The sequence below is a fragment of the Eucalyptus grandis genome, chromosome 8 (assembly GCF_016545825.1).
Source record: "Eucalyptus grandis isolate ANBG69807.140 chromosome 8, ASM1654582v1, whole genome shotgun sequence".
Classification (NCBI taxonomy): domain Eukaryota; kingdom Viridiplantae; phylum Streptophyta; class Magnoliopsida; order Myrtales; family Myrtaceae; genus Eucalyptus; species Eucalyptus grandis.
Window position 1 is genome coordinate 38,368,569 of NC_052619.1, and position 27,163 is coordinate 38,395,731.

The 27,163-nt window shown below is 39.3% G+C and overlaps 3 protein-coding genes, 1 long non-coding RNA gene and 1 pseudogene across 7 annotated transcripts; 4 read left to right on the forward strand and 1 right to left on the reverse strand.

The window, feature by feature from the left end:
- The first annotated feature begins 230 nt into the window (after nt 1-230).
- Nucleotides 231-5,852, forward strand: LOC104414350 (beta-glucosidase 17). Of its 4 annotated transcripts, none has more exons than XM_010025422.3 (14): nt 231-298; nt 395-642; nt 1,009-1,078; nt 1,591-1,649; nt 1,959-2,034; nt 2,332-2,409; nt 2,590-2,677; nt 2,833-3,085; nt 3,178-3,293; nt 4,114-4,334; nt 4,846-4,877; nt 4,974-5,076; nt 5,160-5,268; nt 5,415-5,852. In XM_010025422.3, exons 2-14 carry the CDS (start codon nt 460-462, stop codon nt 5,632-5,634), a joined length of 1,608 nt encoding a protein of 535 aa, XP_010023724.1. In that variant the 5' UTR covers nt 231-298; nt 395-459; the 3' UTR covers nt 5,635-5,852. The 4 variants fall into 4 exon arrangements, with proteins under 4 accessions (XP_010023724.1, XP_010023725.1, XP_018716572.1 ...); XM_010025423.3 differs by having other exon boundaries at nt 277-298; nt 400-642; XM_010025424.3 differs by lacking the exon at nt 231-298 and adding an exon at nt 1,182-1,249 and having other exon boundaries at nt 584-642; nt 1,596-1,649.
- Nucleotides 5,853-11,228: 5,376 nt separating this feature from the next.
- Nucleotides 11,229-19,537, forward strand: LOC104417133 (annotated as a pseudogene).
- LOC104417134 (DNA topoisomerase 2-like) lies at nt 19,534-19,914 on the forward strand. Its single transcript, XM_010028453.2, has one exon. The coding sequence runs from the start codon at nt 19,534-19,536 to the stop codon at nt 19,912-19,914; it is 381 nt and encodes a 126-aa protein (XP_010026755.2).
- A 1,651-nt stretch (nt 19,915-21,565) lies between these two features.
- LOC104414352 (F-box/kelch-repeat protein At3g06240) lies at nt 21,566-22,674 on the reverse strand. The gene is made up of 2 exons (XM_039299933.1): nt 22,665-22,674; nt 21,566-22,557 (listed from the first exon to the last, which is right to left on the reverse strand). Exons 1-2 carry the CDS (start codon nt 22,672-22,674, stop codon nt 21,566-21,568), a joined length of 1,002 nt encoding a protein of 333 aa, XP_039155867.1.
- A 1,025-nt stretch (nt 22,675-23,699) lies between these two features.
- LOC108954711 lies at nt 23,700-26,435 on the forward strand. Its single transcript, XR_001980543.2, has 2 exons — nt 23,700-24,002; nt 25,959-26,435. It is a non-coding gene; the product is annotated as an uncharacterized LOC108954711 (long non-coding RNA).
- The last annotated feature ends 728 nt before the right edge of the window (nt 26,436-27,163 follow it).

The window sequence follows — 27,163 nt, forward strand, 5'->3', positions numbered from 1 at the left end:
CATTAGGCAGGTATTTTTTTTAGTTTTAGTTTGAGACAAGAATTTGGTGAAGCACGTTAATCATAGCGTCTCCCTTCTTCCATCTAACGGTCATGATCGTACTACTGTCTAGCAACATAAGACACAACGAATGGTAGTTGCAGTCGAAGCATCCGCTGGGATCTGCGCTGTTTCACCAAACTTTCGACTTTACGTTGACTTCCGTGACAGCATTCCAGTGACGCAGCGCACGTGCGGTATCATTTTGGGAAAAAGAGGAGGTGGAGAGTAATGGCAGCTGGAGTGGACACGATCCCTGGTATCTGGACCTGTTGATATTTCACAAACCTTTGGACTTTCTTTCTCGCTGGATCTAACAATCACCTCAAATAATAATATTTTTCTCCTGTGACAGGACAGCTTTACAATTATGCGGCTTCATAATCATGTCGTTCTGGGAATAGGAGACTCAGAAAAGACATGGAATCCCGTGCCGGATTTAGGAACGTCTTGGTGTTAATCGCGTGTTGTTCCGTTGCCTGCAGTTTCGGAGCCATAGATCGAGAAAACAAGACCCATGCCGGTCCTTCGAGTAATGTGGAGATCAACAGAGGTAGCTTTCCGGCCAGTTTCATATTTGGAGTCGCATCGAGCGCCTACCAGGTAAATGAATTCTTAAGAGCTAGCTCACCATGTACCAGTGCGACAGTGTGTTGCCCAATCAATTTCAGCGAAAGATTGGTCTGATGAACTCGATTTACTAGTATTATGAGAAAGCAGTGCTGATAATCGTAAAGCGAAGAGGGGACTTATCAGAGTGTGCTTGTGTGGTTTCTGGCACATGAATGAGAGGAGTACATTACTGTTTCTTGAAGAGACTAACTTGATTCGCTACACCGAGCGAATGTATCTTATATGTCAACTTGACCGGTTAATTAGAGTTTGGACGATGATTACTCGTTGCTTCACGTCTCTTTTTACTTTGCTGCGGGCGGAAATGAAGCTTTATGCCGTTTTTGGCCTGTTCAGATCGAAGGTGCAGCTGCATCAGATGGCAAAGGGTTGAGCAATTGGGACATCTACACCAGAATGTATCCAGGTCTCTCTCTCTCTCTCTCTCTCTCTCTCTCTCTCTCTCAATCTCTCTCTCTCTTTCTCTCTCTCAAACCCACAAATCCTATCAACATTTTAAACCATTTTAGGTTGAGGGTGAGGACTAAAATCACGAAGCTCAAACAGTTTTATGCAAATCTTTGAGCAAATCATTCAGGTTCATACAAGATCAATCTTCTTCTTGAGTGGGCAGATTCTTTTTCTTTTTTTCTTTTTTTGTGTGTGTGGTGACTACATTTTTTTTCGCCTTTTTTTTTTCTAATGTTGTTCTCATTTTTTGTACTATTAAGATGAACACGACCGATGATCTGAATCGTACTATTAGTAAGATCCGGTGGACCATGTGGGTTCACGAGTGGCTGTCTAATTTTGACAATGAGAACACTAGACCCATCTAGAAAAGATGAAAAGGAATTCTAATTGTCTGATTGCCTACTCTCTCTCTCTCTCTCTCTCTCTCTCCATCCAAGGAGAGGCCTAATGATATTTTCTTGCCAGAGAAGATTAGTGACAGAAGTTCCGGAGACGTGGCTGATGAATTTTACTACAATTATAAGGTAATGACACTCCCAAAAAACTAACAGTTTCAGTATTGGAGACCAAACCTCATATGATTGAATGTAAAGTAGGTAAACCTTGGTCATATGAAATATTTCTCCAACTTTGTGGACCGGTAAGATGAAAGTCAACGCTTGGCAGAGGGGCCAAATATAACTTAGAAGTGAATATGATAATCATCAAATATATTTAATGTTGTGCATCTAATGCTCACATGTTTGTTGATTGCTAAAGTATAAATCAACCCACATGGGATTTTCTTTTTCTGGTATTAGCTCTATACTAACTACAAGTAATTCATGGAACAGAAGGATATAGCTCTGTTGAAAGTGATTGGATTGGACTCCTTCAGATTTTCCATCTCCTGGTCGAGAATTGCACCTTGTAAGTGTTCTTATTTGCAAACCGTGCAAAGTTTGGTGTTATAATCATCACGATTTCATGTAAAACCCACAAAGTTATATAAAAGCCAAAGTGGTCATTGAAATGTATTCAGTGCATCTGATCATAAGATTGAGTGAATCCTACTAAGTTTGACGTCCATATGTTCTAAGTAGAAGCAGTTAACCATCCAAATTCCAAATATGTAGTATTTATTTATATGACTTGCTTGTATAAAATTGATTGCTAGTTATACATATGGCCAATGTATTTAGGTAAAATTTTATGGATATTTTGTAGATGGGAATATAAGCAAGGGGGTCAATCAGAAAGGCGTGGAGTTCTACAACAATCTGATTGATGGACTCCTAGAGAATGGTAAGGCATGGAATTATTATTGTTATTGTTATTGTTATTGTTATTGTTATTGTTATTTGTCTTCCGGAAAATGGCTTTTGCTCTTGAAATCATAAGAGTGATCTCTCTTCTAACAAATGGGGAGGTGTCACAGCAATTGATCTTTATTTTGATTTTCTTTTTCCATGTTGATTTACGCAGGCATAAAGCCTTTCGTGACTTTGTTGCATTGGGACGTTCCACAAGCTTTAGACGAAGAGTACGGTGGATTCTTAAGCCCCATGATCACGTAGGATACATCTCCATCTCCAACGAACATAGAGTCAAATTACTCGTGACGAATTGGCACAAAAATAATAGTTCGATACATATTTTTTTGGCCATCAACTTAGATGCATATACATTTACTAATTTCATGGCATTTTCCAACTATTATTATATCAGGAATGATTTCGTCGAATACACAAACTTCTGCTTTCGAGAATTTGGCGATAGGGTCAAGCACTGGATAACTATCAACGAGCCCAATTTCTTCTCGTATTACGGGTACGACCTCGGAGTTGCCGCACCCGGCCGTTGTTCTGACTACGTCGGTAACTGCACGGCTGGGAACTCGGCTACGGAACCCTATATTGCGCTTCACAATATGCTTCTTTCTCACGCGGCAGCCGTAAAATCGTACAGAGAGAACTATCAGGTTCTTATCACTGATCTTCATCCCTTTTCAGACAAAACTAAGTTCTAACGTGTGTCCTACTAATTTGGTTTTGCATTCAATTTTGGGAATAGACTGAACAAAATGGAGAAATAGGGATCTCAATTCAAACCTTCTGGATGACACCCAAGTATGAGACAGAAACTAGCAGAAAGGCTGCCTCTAGAGCCCTTGACTTTTATTTCGGATGGTAGGTTTTTGAAAGGTAGATGCACATGTAGTTGTTGAAGAATTTGATCATTGATTTAGGTCTGTTTATCTTTAAATTGTAAGGAAGTTGTTTCTTGAAGTTCTTTTTTGTTGGGTTATGATTTTTATATTTATATCTATAACATCTAGGTCAATGTTGCCAGGTCACTTGTCCTTACTTATATACATATGTATTAAAGTTGACTTAAATAAATAGATTAAGGGATAAGTATCTTGGAAGTTCTAAAATTTGTCACGAAAGTACAATTTAGTCCTAACATTTTCAAAAAGTACAATTAAGTCCTAAAATTTATTATAAAAATACAATGAAGTCCTAAAATTTTGAAAAGTGTAATCAAGTCCTCAAACTTGTCAAATTAGTCAAATCTAGTCCTTCCGTTAATAACATTTTTTTAAAGTTTTTAGAATTCAATTGCATTTTTCTAATAAATTTTAGGACTTGATTATATTTTTTAAAAAGTTTTAAGACTCGATTGCATTTTCATAATAAGTTTTAAAAATTAATTGCACTTTTTGAAAGTTTTAAGACTACAATGCACCATTGTGATAAGTTTTAAGACTTATAGCACACTTATTCCATGGATTTATTGTTGATGCACAACACTATGATGAAAACAGTTTGACTTCTAATCATCGATGATAACGTCAATGACAGAAACACAGTTCATATATGCAAGAGCAGTTCCAGTATGAGTTTTTGAAATAAAGATTTGATTGCAGTACCCGTACCTTAGTTTGATTTAGTAGTTTATAATCTATGGCTAGTTAACAATATTGTTAAATATCAAATGTGGTTGTAGGGCTGCCCATCCAGTGACCTATGGTGACTACCCTGAGACAATGAGGAGGTACGTGGGAAGCAGATTGCCCAAATTTACAGCGGCGCAATCGGATATGGTCAAAGGGTCTCTTGATTTCATGGCCATCAATTACTACACTGCCAGATATGTGGATGAATCATCTTCATCGTCGGCCAGTCTTAATCTCAGCTACTCCTCAGATTGTCACTGTAATATCACCAGTAAGCTTCGTCTCCATGATCTCTCTCTCTCTCTCTCCCTCGGTCATAGTGTGACCTAACTCAATGAAACTCATGTTTCCTCCATAATTCGTAGCATAAATCACAGCAAAAATTAAGGGGTAATTTATGGTATGCATCCTAAAGGGTCTGCCAAAAGAGCAATTGAGTCCTACAATCCTTCTTTTGTGCATTTAGTCCTTAGGACTTGTAGGGATTGCTCGATGAGTCCTCCAAATAATTTGACAGGTTCCAGTGTCATTGTGATCAGGCATTGCTACACGCGATTATCCTCAAATTTAATTAAACTAGTTAAACCGAAGGAGCCAGTTAAATATTTAAAAAGAGTTTCACTAAATTTGAAATAACGAAAAGGCTTAGTGCTCAACGCACTCAAGTTGTAACACTAACATCTAGTGAACTGTCCCCCGTACGCCTCCTCTATATGAAATAGCCAAGTTTCTTCTAAGAAGTATTCATTGCATTGTTTTTCTTGCTTCCTTGCGTATTGCAGCTGAGAAAGATGGTGTTCCCATTGGTCAACCGGTAATCTCTATGAATCCACAGGACTGTGTTTGTTCTTATTTTCCTTCAATATATACAAGCTCTTGGTGTATGCATACTCTGTTATGAATTTTGTAGACAGCCCAAGATTGGGAATATATCTATCCGGAAGGAATTCGAGAGTTTGCGCTCTATGTGAAAACAGATTACAAAGACCCACCAATTTATGTGACTGAAAATGGTAATGTATAGGCACTTATGCACACGTACAAATCAGGGGCCTAAATACTGTATATCATTAACCAAAGAGTTCGTCCTATGTAGGAATGGCTGAGGCAAATAATGAATCATTGCCACTTGAAGATGCCCTCAGAGATGGTCTGAAGATAAGTTTCTTTCAGCTCCATCTGTCCTATCTCTTAAAAGCTATGAAGTGAGTTAACTATAGTCAATTACTATAGTCTATTCAATTGCTATGTATCATGCATTATTCGATTTGATAGACTATAAGTGAACATTTATATGATTAGATTATGTTCAATGCTTGATAGAAGCTTGTTATGACGTAAATGACAACAGGGAAGGAGCAAATGTGAAGGGATATTTTGCATGGACGTTCCTCGATGACTTCGAGTGGGACGAGGGTTACACATTTCGGTTTGGTCTTACGTTCGTAGATTACAAGGACGGATTGAAGAGATATCTCAAGGACTCTGCCTTGTGGTTTAAAAGTTTCTTGAGCTCCCATAACGGAAGTGTGTCTCATGGTCCCTCCTCGTCCATGCACAGTGATGCCTAGGCCTCTAAAGTGCTTATGTCCACGCAAGGAATGCATCTTGTCGGAGAAAGCTCGAAGACGACATTAATCGATGTCGACAGGAGATACACGTATTCTATTTGAATTTATGTTTCCAAGATGCAGAGGCTTTAATAGTTTCAGCATATAAAACCTCATATTCATATAGGAATTTGAAATAAGCGTCGCTAACGAATGATCTGACGAAATTCCAGATGATATATCATAGCTCTGCTAACTAATTAAAAATGGCACAACATTTGTCCTTTTGAGAGAAATGAATTGATTCATACCTTGATTAATAGAAAAAATCATTACATTTATAAACTTCTTAATCCAAAAAGTGGCAAAGCAAGTCCACTTTTCATTAAGGCTATTTTTGTTTTACGAAAAGTGAATAATTTGGAAAATATGTCCATAAAAACGACCATTTGTATCATTGGTAGAAATAAACAATCGAAAAATATTTTCATGTTCACTTTAGATAAAAATTGTTATTGATAATAAAAAAATTTCCATCGATAATTTATTCCAAACGACACAAGCGGTTGTTTTTACGAAAATATTTCTCTATGAAACAAATGAAGCTTAAAAGACTAATTTTGATCCTTCTCCAAAGTTCAGGTATAAAAGTCCGCGCCATCTGGCAGGGTTGGCACCGCCATTGAGAACTTGCCAAGGATGCGAGACCAAACTGGAGGAAGCGCCTCCATATCCACATGTTGATCTTCTGGATCCTATTGCCATCGACGATTGAATCATCAATGGAGACTCGGCAGAGCTCGGCATGTACTCTCAAGCTATATACAAAAGAAAAGCTCAACATTGGCTCCAAGTTTTGCTGATACAATGAGAGAGAGAGAGACCGCAGCAGAGTGATCGTCCACCTCGCGGCAGTGATGGGGTGTTACAAAGTTCAATCCAAAAAGTTAATCTATTAAGTGAAAAGAGACTATGTTATGAAGAGCATGTAAGGCTCGTTGTCAGATGATATGGGCAATCTATTGTGCAAACCAAATTAGGAGCGGCATGTGAAATTTGAGTAATGGGGTTGGACGCACATAGGCATAAGAGATAGCTTTAGCTCTAGCACCATGATAGAAAATTTAACCCAAAAACTTAAACTATTATGTAGATGGAGACCACACGCATATGAATAGCTTATAAGACCCATTGTCAAACGATGCGGGATAATATTTCAATAGGTGCGTCGTGACCTTCCTTGAGGTGAACCACCAAGGGAAACCTAATGGATTATTAGGCAATCACAAACAATTATTCATGAACGAGATGGCGTTGTCATTTAGCATGAATCTTCCCAAGCCCATCCAATCGTAACTTAGGGTTTTAATTAAGCCATTTTTAAGGTAGGGCCAACCCCTGAGTCGATTGTTGCATAGACAAGGAGTAAAAATTCATTAAGTAGTACACTTTTTGTATGTGTTGTTTTATGGGCTAATCTTGGCAAAGTTTAACTTTGCTATGTCTTTCTCGAGTGAGAAGAAGACAAACTGCACAAGATATTCAGGTTGCTGAAATTGAGGCACCACATCAAATAGGAGGGGCTATTGGAAAAAGGATAATACAATATGGTTATGGCTTTTATACACACTTCAATACTAGAATGACTGTTTTGAATGTAAGTTATATAGGTCTTGTGCATTTAATTTATGGTATTTGATTTTGCTGACAATGTGGTTTTGTTGTTGTAACTTGGGGAAGTTCAAAAGTTACTCATCTCTCGAAGTGGCCAAAGTCAACAATCAAGGGATGCACCCAAAAGAAGAACCCAACCAAGGTTAATTGGAGCACAATCGACTAACAATCAATCAAATGTTGCTCCAAAATAGACGACTCAAGCGATAGGTCCAAATACAAGATGGATGGCTCCAAAGAATAGTGTTCCAAAGACGATGATATCAGATGTAGCTCCAAAATAGCCATCAACAAAAAACCTAGCACCAATTCCATTTCAACCAACTAATGCTAACAACTTGACCAACCACCAACACCACTATTTAGCACTAGTCCCATCAAATAGCGATACGGTCACTTAGTAACAAAATGGTTGCTGCTATGAAGAAGATTCATGGGATAAGAAGGCCAATACAACAACTTGCAGCTCCAATTCTAGTTAGAAAGAGTACAAAGATTATGAGTCAAGCCAAAAGTCCTAAAAAAGAAAATGAACTAAGGGGTTGTGCATGCGACCTGATGGGAGAGCGTTGGATATGTTTTTTTTTTTTTTTGGGGGGGAGGTTATGTATATTTATTGATTAGAGGATACAGGATATTGAACTAAAGGGATGTGCATACATGGCAGTTGATATTTGACTAATGAGGGTTGATATTGTCTGGTATTGAGATGTTTGATAGGAGGCGAAGCTAGATGTGGATGTGGATGTTTGGTTATTTTGATTGATTAAGAGTAAACAAGAAGTTGAATGAATGTTAAGGGAACGATGTTTTTTTTTTCTATATTTTTGCCAGTTCCATATTTTGTGTTTGATTGTGTTGTTTATGCTTCATATGGTTGTGCAGTGGGCTGGTGTAGTGCTTGTATGCGTTGTTGTGACACTTGTATGTCAGCCAATTGGTCTTGCTAGTTTATGCTTACTCCAACCAATTGATCTTGCTAGTTTGTGCTTGCACCAACACTCTTTTGCAGCTGATGCAAGCACAAGATAGGCCCAGCACTTATAACAAAATTTGTCCTCATGTATATCCAAGACTACCACTAGCATGTGTGTATCCAATTGATGTTGACAATCAAACTAAATCTCATGGTCGGGGAGTCTTTTAGAAAGTGGAACCAACATATATATTTTTAAAAACTTGTACAACATGAGTGATCACTTTTTAACCACAATTAGCACTGAAGTGATCATTTTCAACAAAATTTGGTACTCGAACAATCACTATTTAAATTTTTTTCCCCTCAAATAATCACTTGTGAACTTATTACCATTTGTTGTTTTGACAAGCATTTGCATCAAAAATTGTAGCAAACCAAAATTATGAGCAAAAATTGCAACAAAACAACATTTCCAACAAAAAATGTAGCAAACAAAGATTGAGAATACACGCCTAAGCAAGAGCACTTGTTATTTTCACCAGAACCGAATTACAATCTTCCATTTCACCAAAAGACTGAAAATTGCAACAATAAAGCTCAAAGGATCACATGGTAATCAACCTATGATTGACTAAATTCCAATCACTCCACCAAAAGTGATCATTTTCCCAATAATGACCGATATGGTTTCGATAAAATCTCGAGGTAATAGATACAAACCACCACAAATCTATAGTCATTACAGATAGATGATTGAAGAAGCGGGCCCTCTAGACTAAATAGGATGCGGGTACCCACCAACAAATCACACTATTGGTGAATATTGAAGTACAAGGACTTCTAGACCATACCATGGTTTGCCTCGCTAGAATGAACTGGTTCATGTAGAAGATCACTCCCCTTGTCGAAGATCCCATAAATCATTCAAATAAAGGTATGACGAGAGAGACCCTACCATAGATACGTTAGGTCAGCCTAGTGGGAAGTTTGACTATCATGTGAGTGACACATCTCCACCTGCCTTTCCTCATAAAGTCATCCCTTCTACCTGGGGAGATGAACATTATGATAATGCGAGAGATCATGACTGTGTAGCACAAACACACCATCGAAGGACTTTGAAGGTGCCCTGTGATCGAATCAGAGGGTGAATGGTACAAGGCTCAAGAGGTCCAAAGTGGTACTATGACGCGAACTCAGCCAGAGGAAAAGAAGAATGCGAAAACTATAGCAGCAAATCAATCAAATCCATATCGCCCAAGTTAGGCTAGCGCTAATCGTGACCAACAAACCAAAGCCCTATAGAACTAAGAACTTGGTTTGGAAAAAAAAAAAAAAAAAGCCAAACATGAATGGGGAGATGTAAGAATCTAGAAGAGATAGGATGGTCACACAAGCTAAGGACAAGGACGAAGAATGTATGCTGAGGCAGTTATCTAGGTCAGTCTCTCTTTTAAATTCATATATGGTCCAGGTTAAATTACCTAATGAGTTCCGAATAAATCAAACTATCCCTAGTGTAATTAAAGAAAATTTAGCCCATGAAAAGGAGCACAATTTTCTTTTGACAATGAAGAAGTAATGAAGTTTGAGAAACCTCCTGAGGGCCTTTCTAATCACTTGAGGGCTTTGAATATTAGTGCCAACGTAAATGGTCACCCGGTTACCAAAGTATTAGTTGATGGAGGATCAATTTTGAACCTTATCTCATGTAGGTTCTTTAGAAAGTTGGGTATGAAAGATGAAAAAATAATCCCATCAAATATCCAATTTTCAGATTTTACTAGAGAGGTTACCGAAGTCAAATGAATATATATAACCAGCCTAATGGTAGGATCTAAGATTTTGAGCTCCTATGTCAAGCGTCTATCTGCAAATGATACCGATAAAGATGATGGGAAGGAAAACATCCCGATCGAAAGTGATCATCCCATCAGTCTAGGCGAGACTGACTTTTGAAAGGAAGGATCACCAAGAGGAAGACCTCCCTTGATGGCCTAGTGGAAAAAGTAGGTGCAATAAACTTTCTACAAAACTTCTAGCAATGCAACAAAATACCTTTCTTAACTCATGTGCCCTATGTTTTCTTTGCCTTAGGAGAGCTCAAAACAAAAGTGGATGCATGCAGGTGATTCTCTTGTTGATGATGGTATGTTGTCAACTAAAACTGCATTATTAATTTGAGAACTGGTTTAGCAATTTTCTTGGTTCTTAATCTTAACAAGCTATCATGTTTGGCATTAATCTAGATTGATGTTGGTACGTATTGTACAAAATACTGCCTTCACAGAATTAAGGATGACATTGGGAAAGCCATTTATTATCTGTTATAGTGTGAGGGTTATTATGGCCATTAACACTGATAAGGTTATTATGGTCATTAAGTATTATTCAATAATAAAAGTGTGAGACGTGAAAAACCCTAATCAGTTTTACACGTTCTCCTTATTCCTCCTTTATCAATTTCTACATCGCTCTATTTTCTTATCCTATATTAATTTCTACATGGTATCAGAGCCACATCAACAAGCATCACTCAACCCAAGCCGGTGTTGGCTAGCCCTCTCGAGTCTAGATTTGATGCCGACGAGCATAGTCGGCTCAAATCTGGCCTTGTTGGCTTAGATCCAATGTTGTGCGGCGTCACACGGTCTTGTGCATCCATTCAAGATCTAACATTGGTTGAGCTCGCGCCCCTCCGTGCAAGCTGATCTGATTGGTGTGGTCCTCTAAGGTTCACTTGTGTGTTCGTCGTTCTCTAAGTTTTTTTTTTTTTTTAATTGCAACAACTTGCTTGATGGAGATGATGATCATGTTCGCCACGAAATCGATGTTGGATGAGGTGGTTTCTGGTTTGGCATAATCTATGATTTGATGAAATAGGATGAGTTGATTAAAGTATTATGGAGATTTGGACTGTTTGAAACAAATCACGGTAGTTTGTTGAATTGAATTAGTTGGAGGGATTTGAATTTGATTATTGTGCTGAAAGTTCTTGCGTTATATTGGTACACATCGAATTATGGCGGAGAATAGAGGTGTAGTAGCTGAGGTTGTGTCTACATCCTTTAGTCGTTTGACAGAAAAGAAGTTAGAAGGTATCACCAATTTCCAACAATGGAGGAAAATCGTGTTGTTAGTGTTGACTAGGAGAGAGCAACTGAATCATCTAATAGGTAAAAGATCTACCTCCGATACAAATTGGGATACTATGGATCCTAGAATTCTTGCTCAAATGTTGAAGTCCATGGAATCTCAAATTGCGGATTTGGTTACACATATTAATATTGTGAAGGAGTTGTGGGACTACTTGAATGTCCTTTATTCTGGACAAAATAATCTTTCAAGGATATATGAAGTGTCCTAGGAATTTTATAAGGCTGATAGAAAGGGTCGGTCACTTACTCAATATTTTGCTGATTTCAAACGGATGTATGAGGAGCTTAATTCTCTATTACCCATTACTTCTAATGTCAAGGCTGGAGGATAGCTATGGAGGAACTAATAGCACTTGATCAAAACAAGACTTGGGATCTTGTTCCTCTACCTGAAGGAAAAACTACTATTAGATGTAAATGGGTGTTCACTGTTAAAGTTAATCTTGATGGCTCTCTTGCTAGCCTCAAGGCCAGATTGGTTGCTAAAGGTTATGCACAGGTTTATGGGTTGATTATGGTGATACTTTCCAGTGGCTAAGATGACCTCTGTTCGTCTTTTACTTTCGTTGGCTACTTCTGCTTGTTGGCCTCTTTTTCAGCTTGATGTTAAAAATGCCTTTCTACATGGTGATTTAAATGAAGAAGTGTATATGGAGAAACCACCTGGGTTTGTTGCTCAGGGGGAGTCTGCTCATGTTTGTCGTTTGAAGAAATCTTTAAATGGTTTGAAGCAATCTCCTAGAGCCTAGTTTAGGAGGTTTACAGAAGTGGTGCTCCAATTTGGATTGTTTAGATGTAGTGGAGATCATTCTATGTTTTACCATGTTTCAGGAGATGGTCGAATATTTCTTGCAGTTTATGTGGATGATATTGTCATAACTGGAGATGATTCTATAGGGATTGATGAATTGAAATTGCATTTGCATTTGCAACAACAGTTTCAAACAAAGGATTTGGGACAACTTAGATATTTTTTGGGTATTGAAGTGGCATAGGCAAAGAAATGTATCCATATCTCATAACACAAGTATGTTTTGGATTTGCTTAGAGAGATAGGTATGCTAGGAGCAAAACCCTAGATACACCCATGGAAGCTGGCTCAAAATTAATGGCAGAGGAATGCGAACCATTGAATGATCCAGAAAGGTATCGAAAGCTTGTTGGAAAATTAAATTATCTGACTATCACTCGGCCCGATATTTCCTTTTCTATGAGTGTTGCGAGTCAATTTATGTCTTCTCCTTGTACCTCTCATTAGGATGCTGTAGTCAACATTTTGAGATACTTGAAGAAAACTCCAAGTCGTGGTCTTTTCTTCGGTGATTATGGTCACAGAGGAGTGGAAGCATTTTTGGATGCTGATTGGTTGGGTCTCCTACAGATAGAAGGTCTACATCAAGTTACTGCACTTTTGTAAGAGGAAACCTAGTATCTTAGAGGAGTAAGAAGCAAAGTGTTGTGGCTAGATCCAGTGCAGAATCAAAATACAGAGCTATGGCTCAAGCTACTTGTGAATTAATTTGGATACATTAGCTATTAGTTGAGCTTGGATTCGAAGATCCTGCGCCAATGAAGCTCTGGTGTGATAATCAGGCAGCAATCCATATTGCTTCAAATCCAGTATTTCATGAGCATACCAAGCATATTGAAGTTGGTTGTCACTTTATCTGTGAGAAGTTTCAGGCTGGAGTTATTTCTACTAGTCATGTTAGGACCAATAAGTAGATAGCTGATATGTTCACCAAATCTTTATGGAGTAGTAGGGTTTGTAACAAGCTGGGCATGCTTGATATCTATGCTCCAGCTTGAGAGGGAGTGTTACAGTGTGAGGGTTATTATGGTCATTAATACTGATAGGGTTATTATGGTCATTAAGTATTATTTAATAATAAGAGTGTGAGACATAGAAAACCCTAATCAATTTTACACGTTCTCCTTGTTTCTCCTTTATCAATTTCTACATCGCTCTCTTTTCTTCTCCTATATTAATTTCTACATTATCTAATCGATGAAGATGCATGCATTAACATGATAAAGTGGGACTGCGTTTTCATTGCAGGGCTAAGCTAACCATCTAATTGGTTTGCAACATTCAAGCCTGAGCATGCATTTCATGTTTAGCGCATAATCTAACTTTTAGGGATAGGAAATATTTTGCATCATTTGGTATTCAAGTGTGCATGAAATAAAGTCGACATCACTGGGAAGCTTGCAAAATCTTTGGGCTATGCCACATATCAAAAGGAACCATGATATTGACTCTACATGTCACAATGCAATTTAGCTCTTAAAAAAAGGCTTTCTGCTTTAGCAGTAAGTACAATCCATTCTTAGGCTCATACTCTGATGAATTGAATTCTAAATCCACCGATTCATCTGCATGTATTTTGATTTTGAAAGTGAAGGTTCTTCATCAGAGGGCTATCTTAAATGCTTACCACTATTGGGTAGTCCAACTTTCTTTTGCGTTCTGTGGTGACCTCTTTGGGATTTTGGAGACTACATGTTCTCTGATAAGGCGTCTACAAGATTTCTAATTCTACTATGGGGTGATAAAGCAACCCTTTCTATTAAAGGAACAGAAGATATGCCCATCTTTGGCTACAATGAAATCATAAATCTGGGACAAGACAGCCGTAAATCTTTGCTTGACTCCAAGGACACCTGTAAGTTACTGACATGTCTTCACTGTATTCAGTGCTTCTAGCAGACCATAGGGTACTTGGAAGTCTCGTTACAGAGAGAATTTACTTTTCTGTCAAAAAAATTACTCAATAATTGGTTGTCTAAGGGTGCTTTAATAAATCTGTGATGTTGGTAAGATGTTTCAGAATCAGGATGTAACCATTCTGCGCAGCTTTTCCAGCCATTTCAATTAATTAGTATCAGGTATCATAAAGCAAATACATTGACTGACTGTAAGTTAGGCCAGACCATTAAAGCCACAAGTGATAGAGAAGTGGACTAGTCTGTTTGACATTCTCTTTGAAACTTTTACCGGTTTGCCCGTATGCAGGTAGCCTGCAGAATAGCAGGTAATGTCCTACAACTGGTGGGTTATGAAATAATTGTTTAATGACAGTGGATCCCTTAATTCTAACAATAAGGACAAAGGGATAGGTGCAGGAAGAGCTTTCAGCAGTGGTTATTAGGGCCAAAGTTGAGAAAGGGCAAAATCTCAGTCAACCATGAGTGAGATTGTTATTTCGAGTTTAGAGTATATATCTTTGCTGCGCTGTTTTGCACAGGATTAGCAACATGCATGAAGGAAAAAATAACCTTGAATGCTACATTTTAAATGATTTTTATTTTCCTTCTTAAAGGCTGGGGCAAATTGATAACGAGCTTATTCACTTGCAGGAAATCAAGGCAACTACAAACTCATCAGCTCTGATGATATTTTACATGATTTTTGTTTTCCTTCTTAAAGGCTGGGGCAAATTGATAACGAGCTTGTTCAGTTGCAGGAAATCAACGCAACTACAAACTCATCAACTCTGATGATGTTGCTACGCTTATCTACACGAGTGGGACAACTGGAAATCCAAAGGGCATTATGTTAACACAGCAATTTGTTGCATCAAGTTTATTATTCTCTAAGGCAATTTGTTTCTTCTTTAGGCACCATTAGTGTGACATGCTCAATCTTGATGCTATACCTAAAAAAGGTCTGCCAACTGCTGCACATTTCTTCTTTGAGTTTAGTTACGAAGAAAAAGGTTTAATTCTTGCAAAACAACATAATTGGTCGTATCTAAAATACACGAAGAAACCCTTGGACTATCCGTCTGATCTATCGTAGAAGTAGCAACAGCAACATCCTCAATGTATTGGTACTCTGTAAGCAGTAGTTCCACATCCAGTCATGCATTCTTGTAATTGCTGTACAGGGTAAACGATCTTTCCTACTATCGATTTCATTACTCGACATAGTTTTAGGTATATTATTTTGCCACTTATTTTGTATTTCCTGCCACAGCAAATTACCTATTATGTTCATGGCATGTTGCGTCTCCTATGGTGTTTATAGGTTCCACCCGAAAATTTAACCTCTCTCTCTCAATTCAATTTGAGTTATTTATTTGTCCATCTCACTTTAATGTGCTTTTGGGGTACATCCTTCTCCTCTGTTTTTATCCCTTTTATATGATTTTCCCTTTCTTTAAAGATCAGACTGGCTGTTGATTTCTGCAATCAGTTTCATAAGCAAATAGTCCGGGTCTCTACCGTCTCTTAAGAAGTACCTTTCATCGTCCTAGGGATATCTTGTTTCTTTTGCAATCCCCATTCTAGATCTTAATTACTTGCACCATGACATCACTCAGGCCATGTGGTCACTGATCCAGTGTTTTTTTGTAGATGTGCTTCTAGATGAACAAATCATGGAAAACATTAGCACCTGCACTCTTACCAACTACTATAGCTGCATTGAAGTAAGTGGGAATTTTCTTGAGCCTCCTTTTTGAGGTTTACGCTATAGTAACTAAAGAAAACTTTGCTACATAGAGTTCCAGCTCTGCTTTCTATGAAAAAACGATAGGTTGTATCGTCTCCACCACCTCACCTCCGATGCTCACATTGGTGGGTTTTGGCTCACGTGGCAAGCCGATTGGCCCGAAATCGATATAGAGCTGTCAGCCAAGAACAATCTGCCTTAAAAATCCACAAAACAGTAGGGCAATAGGATCTCCACCTGATCTGTCCTTTTTGCTTCTGTGTGCTTCCGCTTTGTGCGCGTTGGGATAGCTCCAGTGTTGTTTTTTGAGCATGATGAGGTCAATAAGACCTCACCATGCGTGCGCGGCCAATCCATACTGTCTATCGTCGTAGGCGTAACTTGCAAACTGAAGAGGTTCACTTCTATATTTATTTATTTATTTTTCTAGATAAGAAACTTGTGGGATATTGTACCTGCCGTACCTGGGGATAGGTATCTGAGCTTGGTTCCGCCATGGCATTTCTATGAACGTTCATGTGAGCACTTCATTTTCAAACATGGATTGATCAAAATGTACACAGCTGTGAAGAACTTGAAGTTCTGTTTTCTGGTGGATTTGCATCATTTCTGCTTCCATTGTTTAGACAGGACTGAACAACTCAAAGAATAGATATCATGTTTTTTGTGCTTGTTTAATCTTTGTCATGTTTGGGTTGGTGACGCAAGACTAGACCGTATATAAGTACTTGTTGCATTTTTAGATGTGACTTAATGGAATTATGAATTTGTTTCTCGCAGCCTGGTACTTATCCTGATCAGAAAGAGAAGCTCATCAAGTACAGTGACTTTGTTAATAAGGAGCTGATATTTTTTTCTATGGCTGATCTTCAAAGATCAGTTCCTTCCATGGTCGTCGGCCTCAGGCCAGAACAAAGGAAAATTCTTTTCTGCTCATTTAAAGGGAATTTCATCAAAGAAGCAAAGGTTGCCCAGTTTTGTGGTTATGTATCTGAACATTCACCATACCGTCATGGCGAGCAAAGTCTTGCTAGTACCATAATTGGAATGGCACGGGATTATGTAGGCAGCAACAACATTAACCTTCTCATGCCAAATGGCGAACTTGGGACCCGCAACATGGTGAGAGTATTTCATATTTCACTGAATAATCAGCTTGTCTCCAATTTTCCTTTTCACTTGCGGGAAAATATTATTTTGGCAGGGAGGAAAAGATCAGGCTAGCCCTAGGTACCTATAGACGAAGCTTTCGCAAATTACACGGTTCCCCTTCCCGAAGGATGATGACAACCTCCTGAACTACTTAAATGAAGATGGGCAATCTATTGAACCAACTATGTAATTACTCATTATAGTTCACCTGTTATTCATCTGACCCAATACGAAGGTGTTAGCTGATACTGGTCATGTAATGCAGGTACATGCCTATCTTACCTATGGTTCTCGTCAACGGTAGTGAAGGAATTGGAACTGGATGGAGTTCTTACATCACCAACTACAATCCAAGAGACGTTATTGCCAACTCGAGACATTTGTTGAATGGTGAAATGATGGAGTCCATGGATCCTTGGTATCGCGGATTTAGAGGGACCATTGAGAAAACAGCTACGAAGGAAGCCGGCGTCAGTTACACTGTTTGTGGGATAATTGAGGAAGTCAACGATACTACACTGAGGATCACAGAGCTTCCGATACGTCGATGGACTCAGGATTACAGGGAGTTTTGGAATCATCATCAACTGGAGAGAAAGATAAAGCAAAGGACCCTTTTGTCAAGGTAATGAGCTCTCAACCAACCCAACCTCATGCGTCATATCTTGTCTTTGAATTTTTCGCTAAAATTTCAATTGCCAATTGCGAGAATTTAGGCAGTACAGTGATGATGTAACTGTACATTTTGCAATCATCTTGTCAGAGGAGAACAGATGATAGCAAAGCATAATATTATACTGAAGAAATTTAAGTTCACCTCAACAATCAGCACGAGTAACATGCACCTGTTGGACTCAAAATGGAATGATTAAGAAATATGACAGCCCTGAGCAGAGTATGCTAATTCTTCTTCTTAGCTCATGATTACCCATATTTTAGTTGGATTATAACTTACATAGGGTATTCTAATCCATGTCTCATTTTAAATTAATCATCTTTCTTTCTGCAGTTCTAGAGGAGTTTTTCCACTTGAGGCTCGAGTGTCATGAAAAAAGAAAGGTTAATCTCAGTGAAAGTGAGGAAATGGTTTCAGTTATTTACTTGTGCTCCCAGGCTTTTCATATGTGACTTGGTTGCAAGTAGCATATTATGAGTACTTTTCTATTTCTCCTTTGCAGAAAATTTTGCTGGAAAACTTAGAGTTGAAGTTAGTGAACAATAAGGTTAGGTTTATTCTTGGCGTTGTCCATGGAGAGATCATTGTGAGCAATAGAAAGAGGGCAGATTTGCTCCAAGAGCTGCAAGCGAAAGGCTTTACTCCATTTAGGAAGGAAATTAAAACAATTGAAACAGCAGTGGTCAGGTCAACAGATGATTCATATGAAACAGAAGAGAACTCAGAGGCCACCATCAAGGGAGTGAAAGCCAGTGATTATGAGTATCTGCTCTCCATGGCAATTGGCCCACTGACCCTCGAGAAAGTTCAGGAGTTATGTGCTGATAAGGATAAGCTTGTCGATGAGGTCGATGCCCCGAGAAAAGCAACTCCAGAGAATTTGTGGTTGAAAGATCTTGCTGCTCTAGAGGAAAAACTTGATGTATGATTTTTTATGCCCTCTTGACATTACTCCAATTTTTTTTTCCTGTTTTGATTAATGCTCTCTGCTGTGCTACGCAGGAGCAAGAAAAAATGGATGCCCAAGCAGAGGAAACGAGAAAGGCAGAAAGCAAAGCAGATGGATCCGGCACCAAAGTTCCTAGACAGGCACCAAAAAAGCCTCACCAGAGTGACACTAAAGCTAACAATCCAGAAGCTCAAGCAGAAGTCACTCAAGGATCAACCATCGCATTGGAAGCAGGTTATCACAGAATTCATGTTATAACTTAAAATTGTTTGCATTATTATTGTTATATGGAATCACTGACAGTAGATGCGTCTCTTTTTCAGGAAATGGTGCTGATGTTACAAAACCAAAACGGGATGCTGGTGCTGGGAAAGCTCCAGCTCTGAAGGTGTGTTTGGTTTCTTGCTTCTAATTAAAATCAAGGCAAGTGTCTTGGACGACATTCACGTTTCTGTTTTCATTTATACAGCCTAGCAAGAGTGCCTCAGTTTCAGATGACGACGAGGATTTCGAGTTGCTTGACTTAAAAGAAAGACTTGCTGCATATAACCTTGAATCTTCACCAGATGATTCGTCAGGTAAGAGGTTTTGCCGGGGTGACTTTTATTTGTTCGACTTAAAAGTCAATTCCAATTGTAAAGATACCGTGGCTACATGAGATACTGAAAATTAAGGAACACCTCACCTGCTGCATTGATGAACACGTGCCATATTTGCCTGTAGTTTCCTAGTGACAGTGATTCCTGAAATGCCAGTGAAGGTGAAAGAACCCAGAAAAATGGTCTGCCGCAAGGATGAAGCCCTGGTCACCCTCTCGGAGATTTCAGAGGAAGAAAATGGTGGCGACAGTGAATATGATGACTACAAGCTAGTGGGCTCTGAAGCAGAGGTGGCAAAGAAGAAAGGAGGCAGAAAACCATCTGCTGCTGCGAAGATATGAAAGCCACCTGCAGCAACAAAGAAAGGTCAAGCAGGCAGGCAGCAGGCTCGGGAACGACCCAACGGCTCTTGACCGAGATGTTAAAGCCAGCCCAAAGCACTAGAGTTTCGCCAGAAAAGAAAGTACGAAAGAAGAGGGCATCTGCTTTTGAGAAGAAAAGCACTTCTCTGCTGGGAAGGGAAGGTAAGGCTGACAGCTCCACAGGTGAGGAAATGTCATCCAATCCTATGTCTAATGATGGTGAAGACGCGGTTGAGGTGGCCCCTCCGAAAGGAAGGCCTCAGAGGGTGAACCGAAAGCAGACAAGGGATGTGGTGAGTGACTCCGAAAGCGAGAAGCCGACGGATGATTCTGACTTTGATGAAGATGACGATTAGTTGATGTTAATGTACCCTTTTCATGAATGACCAGTACTTCTTAAACTCGGAAAGATGCAAAGTCATTCATCAGCTTCTAGTTATTTGCGATCATCTCGTTCTTTCTCGGAGACGTGTCATGTGAATCCCGTAGTCGTCTTTGTGCCGAACGTCATGTGTTCGGGATGGGCGTTTCCTCTTGGCAAGCTACAAATGGGATCTACTTAACGAAGTTCACAGGATGGTGCCTCAAGGATGAGATGTTTGGCTTAATTTAATGGATGGAATCAAATCCTAGTTTACCAATGACAAGGGATTCTGCTCTCAGCTTAATGCAAATCCATTCATGATCTGAGGATTGTATGTCTCGATAGGACATGCCACTCATAAATTCCATGGAATTGGAACTTGGTAATCGCTTCTTTCATATGAAAAGTTACCAATAGTGCCAATAAATTTATTAGTTGTCGCGAAATTTAGAGATTATTCTTCTGATCCATTTTTTTGGGTACATCGGAAGAGGCAAAGGGGAACGACTTACGGCTTTTAGATGGAGTTTTTTGTTGGAGGACGGGGATAACATTTTGTTCTTGTAGCTTATTTTTCTAATAGGAAATTTCTCCTTTTGAAGTGAAAACATAAAATCCAGGAACAACAGTAGAACGGAAGGACAAAAGTTTTGCCGGGAAACGTGAAAAGTGGGGAAAGTCGAGCAAGTGCGGGTCTTTTGTTGTAACCAAAAGTCATCAGCCTTTTTTTGAACTATAATACATGTGTTGATATGTATATACGAGTTGAAAAGGCACTGTAAGCGCAAAGCAAATGCAGTTTTTGTACGAGCCTCGCACTTTTTTTGCTCAATCATTATATGCAACTCTTTTTTTCTTTTCTTTTTTTGCCTAGAAAACCATAACAAATAATACAACCAATATATGACTAGTGTCTAAGTGTTGATGTTCGTGTAAAATTGCGTGCACTCGCGCTCTTTGAGAGAGAGAGTTCCGAAAACTGAGTAAGACATAAACCAGTTGAAAACTCATAAAAGCACCATGTATGTATTATCGAGATATGCTGTTGCAAAGTAGTTATTTGTGGCATGAACCATGATTGCTTGCACCTCAAAAGATGAATAATTATATCATATATGAACCAATAATAGGGGTTATGCCATAATAATCTTCTCAACCATGAATTTTTCAAGCAAATTCTTTTTAAGACATAATTGGGCAATGATCTAGGGCAAAAGAATTTCTTCTTCCAGACAGTTCCTTTTGATACTTGCTAATGATATATGCAGCATTTTCCGGGTTATTACGACTATCATCAAACACTAAATTAACATCCCACCAGCATCCACGGTCAAAACTTGCAGTTATTTTAATTTGATCCCTACTAACTACATGACGCCAGCAACATAATTAGATAGTTCAATCCGCTTCCACGATTCTTTAATATTAGCTCTAATGAAGTAACATTGAGATAAACAAATTTGAAAAGCATTCCATCGTAAACCAACGATCATACATCACAGCAACAGATCTACATGCTCATAGATGTTAAAAATAAGTACGATAATCATGAAGAAGTCAATAAAGTATCCATGAATGCAAGAAGTAAAAATTTATATCATGCGACATGTTGACATAGCTATTAAGAAAATCCTCGCATCACATTAAAGGCTCCAGATTCTTGATGGCTCACCATCAAGATAGGGAGAAATAAGAGTTTCCAAATAGATTGCATATTCGATACCGAAAAAGCTGTCCGTTCCTATGGGATAATCTTTGTAAGTATTATCCTCTGGATTCAACAGAATCACCTGGTTCGCATTTATCAAAAAAACGATTTTTCCGCTCCTTGTGTACACGAGGGGGGTAGTATGCCTAGAGACAGGTAGGCAATCAACACTGAACCATTTTGTCCATGATCTTCCTCTCCCATACTCATCCGTTATCCATGCGTGGATGCGGTTATCATTGCAGCCGCTATATATGAACAGACTAGTCCCATGAATCCCGAGTCCCTGGGAAAGTCCATCCCCATCGACTTCAGGGGCCGAAAGCACCCGCTGGAATTTCTCTTCCGACAAATCAAGTGACATAATCCCAGTCTTGCCCCACTCATAGACGCGCCAGTGTAAGGCCCCGTTCCAATAAACTCCGTTGCCATTAATATCGAGACCGCTTTCGTTGATTTCTTCGATTGGGAAATATATCCTTCTCCAAGAACCGGACTTAAGCGAAAATATTGCCGCCACCCAAAATTCATATGCATATTCGTGGATGCCCTCTACTATTATGTAGTCATCAGATCGAGGGTCATATCCGAGTCCATAGAATGACTCATTGTGACGGTCAAGAAACTGACAATCTTCCTCGAGATTGGAAGAGGGCAACTCCCTATATTCCCTGGTGGTCGGGTTATAGATGAGAAAAATGCCAGAGACAAGAAAACAAACCAGGCCATCACAGGAACCCACGATCTGGCAATCGCTGCCAGATTTGATCGTTTTGATCTTATGTGGTACCACCACGCGACCCTCACTGGCGTCGAGCGCTTCGTAGTCTATGGTCTCGTGGCCGCGGTAACCGCAGCCAATAAAAATTCTCTGGCTAGGAATTAAATCCCCTGCCTTGAGCCTCTGCAGATGCGACTTGGCGAAGCCTGAGTCAGAGATTAGAGACCGCCACCGTTTGCAGACGGATTTGATCGCGCCAACGACATGGCCGGAACCCTCAAGAGTATGTCCATGAGAATAGTTTCGGGTAAACTTTCAGCCATTAGCTTCGGCAAATAGCCGCAGCAGCCTGTTCATCGGCAAGGTTTTGAGTAACAAGTGTTCAGTAAAAGCCACACAACAACAACAATAATTCAAGAGTCAAAAGAGGCGTTTTTACTCGGGAGGATCTCGGTTGAGGTCGATTGGATCGGCTATTGGCCGTAGGCGTGGCTTTCTCGAGAGCTCACGGCGGAGCCGGGCGGAGGCAAGGGGGCTCGCTGGCGTACGCGGCGGTCGAGCGGTTGAGTCCGGCAGCTGGGCGGAGAAGGCAAGGCGGAGGGAAGCGAGAGAGAGCGAGCGGGCGTGTGGGCTTGCGTTCCCCGAACCCTAGAAATTGGTACCTGTGAATTGGTTTTATATGTGCTGTCTTACCGACCAAAAAAAATTAAAAACACATCATGCCGTCTCGCCCTGTGAATTTCACATAATATCCTTGGCAGAACAATAATTCCAACCTCAGTCAATTTTCATTAAAATTTACTATTAAATTATTGAGTTGAGTGACGCGTGAAAATTAATGGATGTACTGTGTATATTGGCTTTTGATTTTTGGTGATATTAGTTCAAATTAACGGAGAGTGAATTTGTGATGAATATATTAATTTGAGATTTTTATTTTTTGATGATTAAAAATTAATTTGAGATAAATTTATTATAGATATACTAATCTGAGATATTTATATAAAAATATTAATTTAAAATAAATTTATCGTAAACGTACGGTTCGGGAATTTTTTTTTTTTTGGTGATATTAACCGTATAATTTTGGACCACCCCATGTGGTGGCGACGTTGGTTCGGGCTTTGTCCTCCTTGCGACGGAGACAAGTTCGAACTCCAATATTGTCATTTGTGGACTTACCCGTAGCGTTAGGGTGGTGGTTTCTTTGGCGTCACCCTCAAGTTTTACTTGACGGCTGTCAGCTATACTTGTTCCTTGGGTCACTTAAAAAAAAACCTATAATTTTGGGTTTTTATTTTGTTTTTACTTCACTTTATAAAACGGAAACTCGGGCGCGCAAAGCGCCGCCTAATCCGAACCCGATAAATACCCGCAAGACCTCCGATGAACCCTCCCAGCCCCGCGCCCGCTCTCTCTCCGCCGTTTCTCCGACGCCCTCTCCCCCTCCCACATGTACGGGCAGCCGCCGCGCTTCCGCCCCTCCGGCGGCGGCCGCGGGCAGCCTCCGCCGCCGCAGCAGCCAACTGCGATGCCGAACCCTCACGGGATTGACGCCGACGTAGATTGGTGTCATTCTTCATGACTCTCACGGGATTGCCCAGGTGAGAGCGTCACGGGGAGCAAGATTTTGCGTATCCTCAAGGCTACGGTATGTTTTACTTCCCATGTTCATTGTATTTGTGAAGTGAATTTGCCTGTTAATATATATGAAATGGATTTCGGATCGACAGAAGTAACTCTCTACATGCTATGTGGTACTTAAGTTGTAAGCCTGATGACTTTGGCGGCTGAAACCAGTTAGAGCACAGCTTTAAGAGGAGATAAATTAGTTTTTGGAGCTTGCTATGTTCTTGGGGTCCCAAAATCATCCTCAAAACTATGTTGCGCACTTTCTGTTGTTCATCAAAAGTTGATTTTCAAGGCTTGATTTATTGGAATTGTCTTACTTCATGTCGAGCTTTGCGCATTTTTCTGTTGTTCATGTATCCCTTTCTTTTGTTCTAAAATGATTGGCATAATAGTGACTAGTGAGGTGAAGCTTGCTTCAATGGCATCGTTGATGGCAATTATGTTGTTGTGACATTTATTGGACTATCTCGATTTTGAGGTGCTGCTATGACATATTAATTTTCTTTCTAGTTTTCCATTCCAGTATGCTCTCTCTCTCTCTCTCTCTCTCTCTCTCTCTCTCTCTCTCTCTGTTAGTCCTTCCCCTAGTTTCCTTTTCCCCTTGGCTGAACTGATCCTAGTAAATTGCTGAACAGAATCATTATTCTCACATTCAAAGTCTTTCCCTCAGGAGATAAATTATGTTCCATGGTGGTAAGCACAATATCAAGTTCTGTTCTGTGTCTTTAATTATCCTCTAATTTGTCACATCTAGTGCCTCTGACGGAAACAAGGGGAATTAGTCTTTAGAAGTTTTTGACCTACATATAGGCAGGGGAGTCAAAAAGACAACTCACTTTCTAGACCATTTGACTCTTTTTTTCCTTGCTAGACCATTCGACTGGGACTTGGTTTTTTACTGTATGGGTTTTCAAATTGCTACTGTCTGTCAAATAGTGAATCCTTAGTTGCATTGATTTATACTGGTGTCTTTAGATTTGATTGTTCTCACCCTTTGCTTATACTTTATTCATTAAGGGTCAATTCGGTAATGCAGCGCACACTGCATATGCCTGACTTTTGGGCCATGTTCTCGGTTCTCACTACCTTAATTGATTATGATGTGCTGGTATTGTGCAAATTTCCCCTCCATGCAGAAAAGTTGATGTGATGTTTTACATAGATGAACAAAAATCTTGTTAGTAGTATGCTGTATGTTGGTCTCGTTCTTTGATTATAATCCCCTCCACCTTTGTCATGACCTCCATTCTTTTTGTTGGTCAATCTATGTGCATCATGTATGAAACATCGTTATCTTTTTCGATTTATATAGATGTATCCTTTTCTTTCATTGCAAAAACCTGGAGAGAAGTAGCTACTAAAACTCACTAAGAAGGCGGATGTGTCTGAAGTCATCATGGATAATAAATGTGTTGACAGTGGGTGAGAGTACATCGATATGTAAATTATTCCCTTATCAGTAAGAGGGGAAACTCTACTCAAGCATTTGGTGTTGAATTTCCGAAATTGTTGTCCAACAATCTTTCTTTGACATTAAAGACTTCGACGTTTATCTTGATGGGTCATAGCATATCGACACTTGTTCTTATGCAATTGATAATAAAATCCTTTTTCATTTTTATTGTTGCATTTATTTTCGTTTTGCTTAATAAAAATGAAACCAAAAAAAAAAAAAAAAAAAAAAAAAAAAAAAAAAAAAAAAAAACCTGTTAGATATTGGAACCAACCCTAGAACATATACCAGGATAGGTTCTAGGTTCCAAGTTCCGACAGGTACTTTCTAGGTTCCAAAAAATGAGAAACTTGTACTTGAGGGTAGATTTCAAGTTCCAAGCGGAACCTGTAAGGAACCTGGAACGACTCACCCCTACTTAGGACATGTCACTTGGTGTTTCTTCTGCTTTTATTTTGGCTTCACTTTTCTCAAGCTAAGCACTGACTAATGTAGGTACAAACTGTACTGTATGTTCTTCAGGCTGTTCAGAGATCTGAGTGCCCTTTTCACTAGTTGTCTCTGGTTCAATACAAACGTCTTCTTTGGTAAAGGATTTTTGTGGGGATGGTTGAGTTGCTGGCTGAGAGGGTTCACCAATTGGCGGTCCATGAGATCCTATGATTTGTTTGAGTGCCAGTTCTGATTCAAGAATTTTGAGTAATGCTGGTCCATGAGTTTCTGTAATTTGTGCAAATAGACCCTTGAGGACCACTTCTTTTTCTAGTGGGATTTGTGCTAAGGGAGATGAAGCAGTAAGTCGTAGAGGTGAAACAGGAGATACAACTGCTATCTTCTTTCCAAGATGTAATCGAGATTTAGGCATTTTTTCTACAGCAGTTATTCCTTCCATAGAAGATGATAATTCTGTACTTGCCATCCTTGATCCTCCGGCTTGTTGAGATTGAGAAATACTCTGGCTTTGGGTTGCTTTAGTAGATCCTTTGGGTTGGTCAGTGAGATCAATGTGCGATTATCCTTCTTTGAATGTTCTGGCCATTACTGTCGTGGTGCGAGAGGATTTCTCGGTTGGTTTCTGAGTGGGATAAGATTTGGGAGCCATTTGGATTTGAGAGAATAAGGAGTGATGAGTGTAAGAGGGGATGAGGAATAAAGAATATGTAGCTTGTAACAAAGAGCAGTTTACGAGAAAATATGTGTGCATTACCTTCGTATAAATAGGAGTAGTTGAGCCACGTTTGAGAGAGCTATTCGTCACATAGTAAAGGTAACTTTCTTGTTCAAATCCATCAGATATTCAAAATTATCAATCAAGAATAATCAAAGAGAGATAATTATTCTGGTCGTGCCAAAACGATAGCAATAAAAATCGTGAGTGAGGTGATAATATGTCAGAATGGCTATTGAGAAGAGAGAGAAGACACTGTAATGGTAACTTTTTCAAATTTGTAAACTGCGTACCTAATATTTGCTGCAATCTTAGTCTTTGGCATAATAAGAGACTAGATTAAACATTACTAGGGAGATGCTATTCGAGTGCATTGTAATTGCCTAGTTCGCCTCTACTATACTTGAAAGCTTGTTTGTGCAGTGGCTTGGTGAAAAGTGTTCGCCATTTGATACTTTGACTCAATTAACTATAAGCAAACATCTCCATTACTGACAAAATCTCTTACGAAATGGCATCTTACCTCAATGTGTTTGGTCCTTGAGTGCAAAATTGGGTT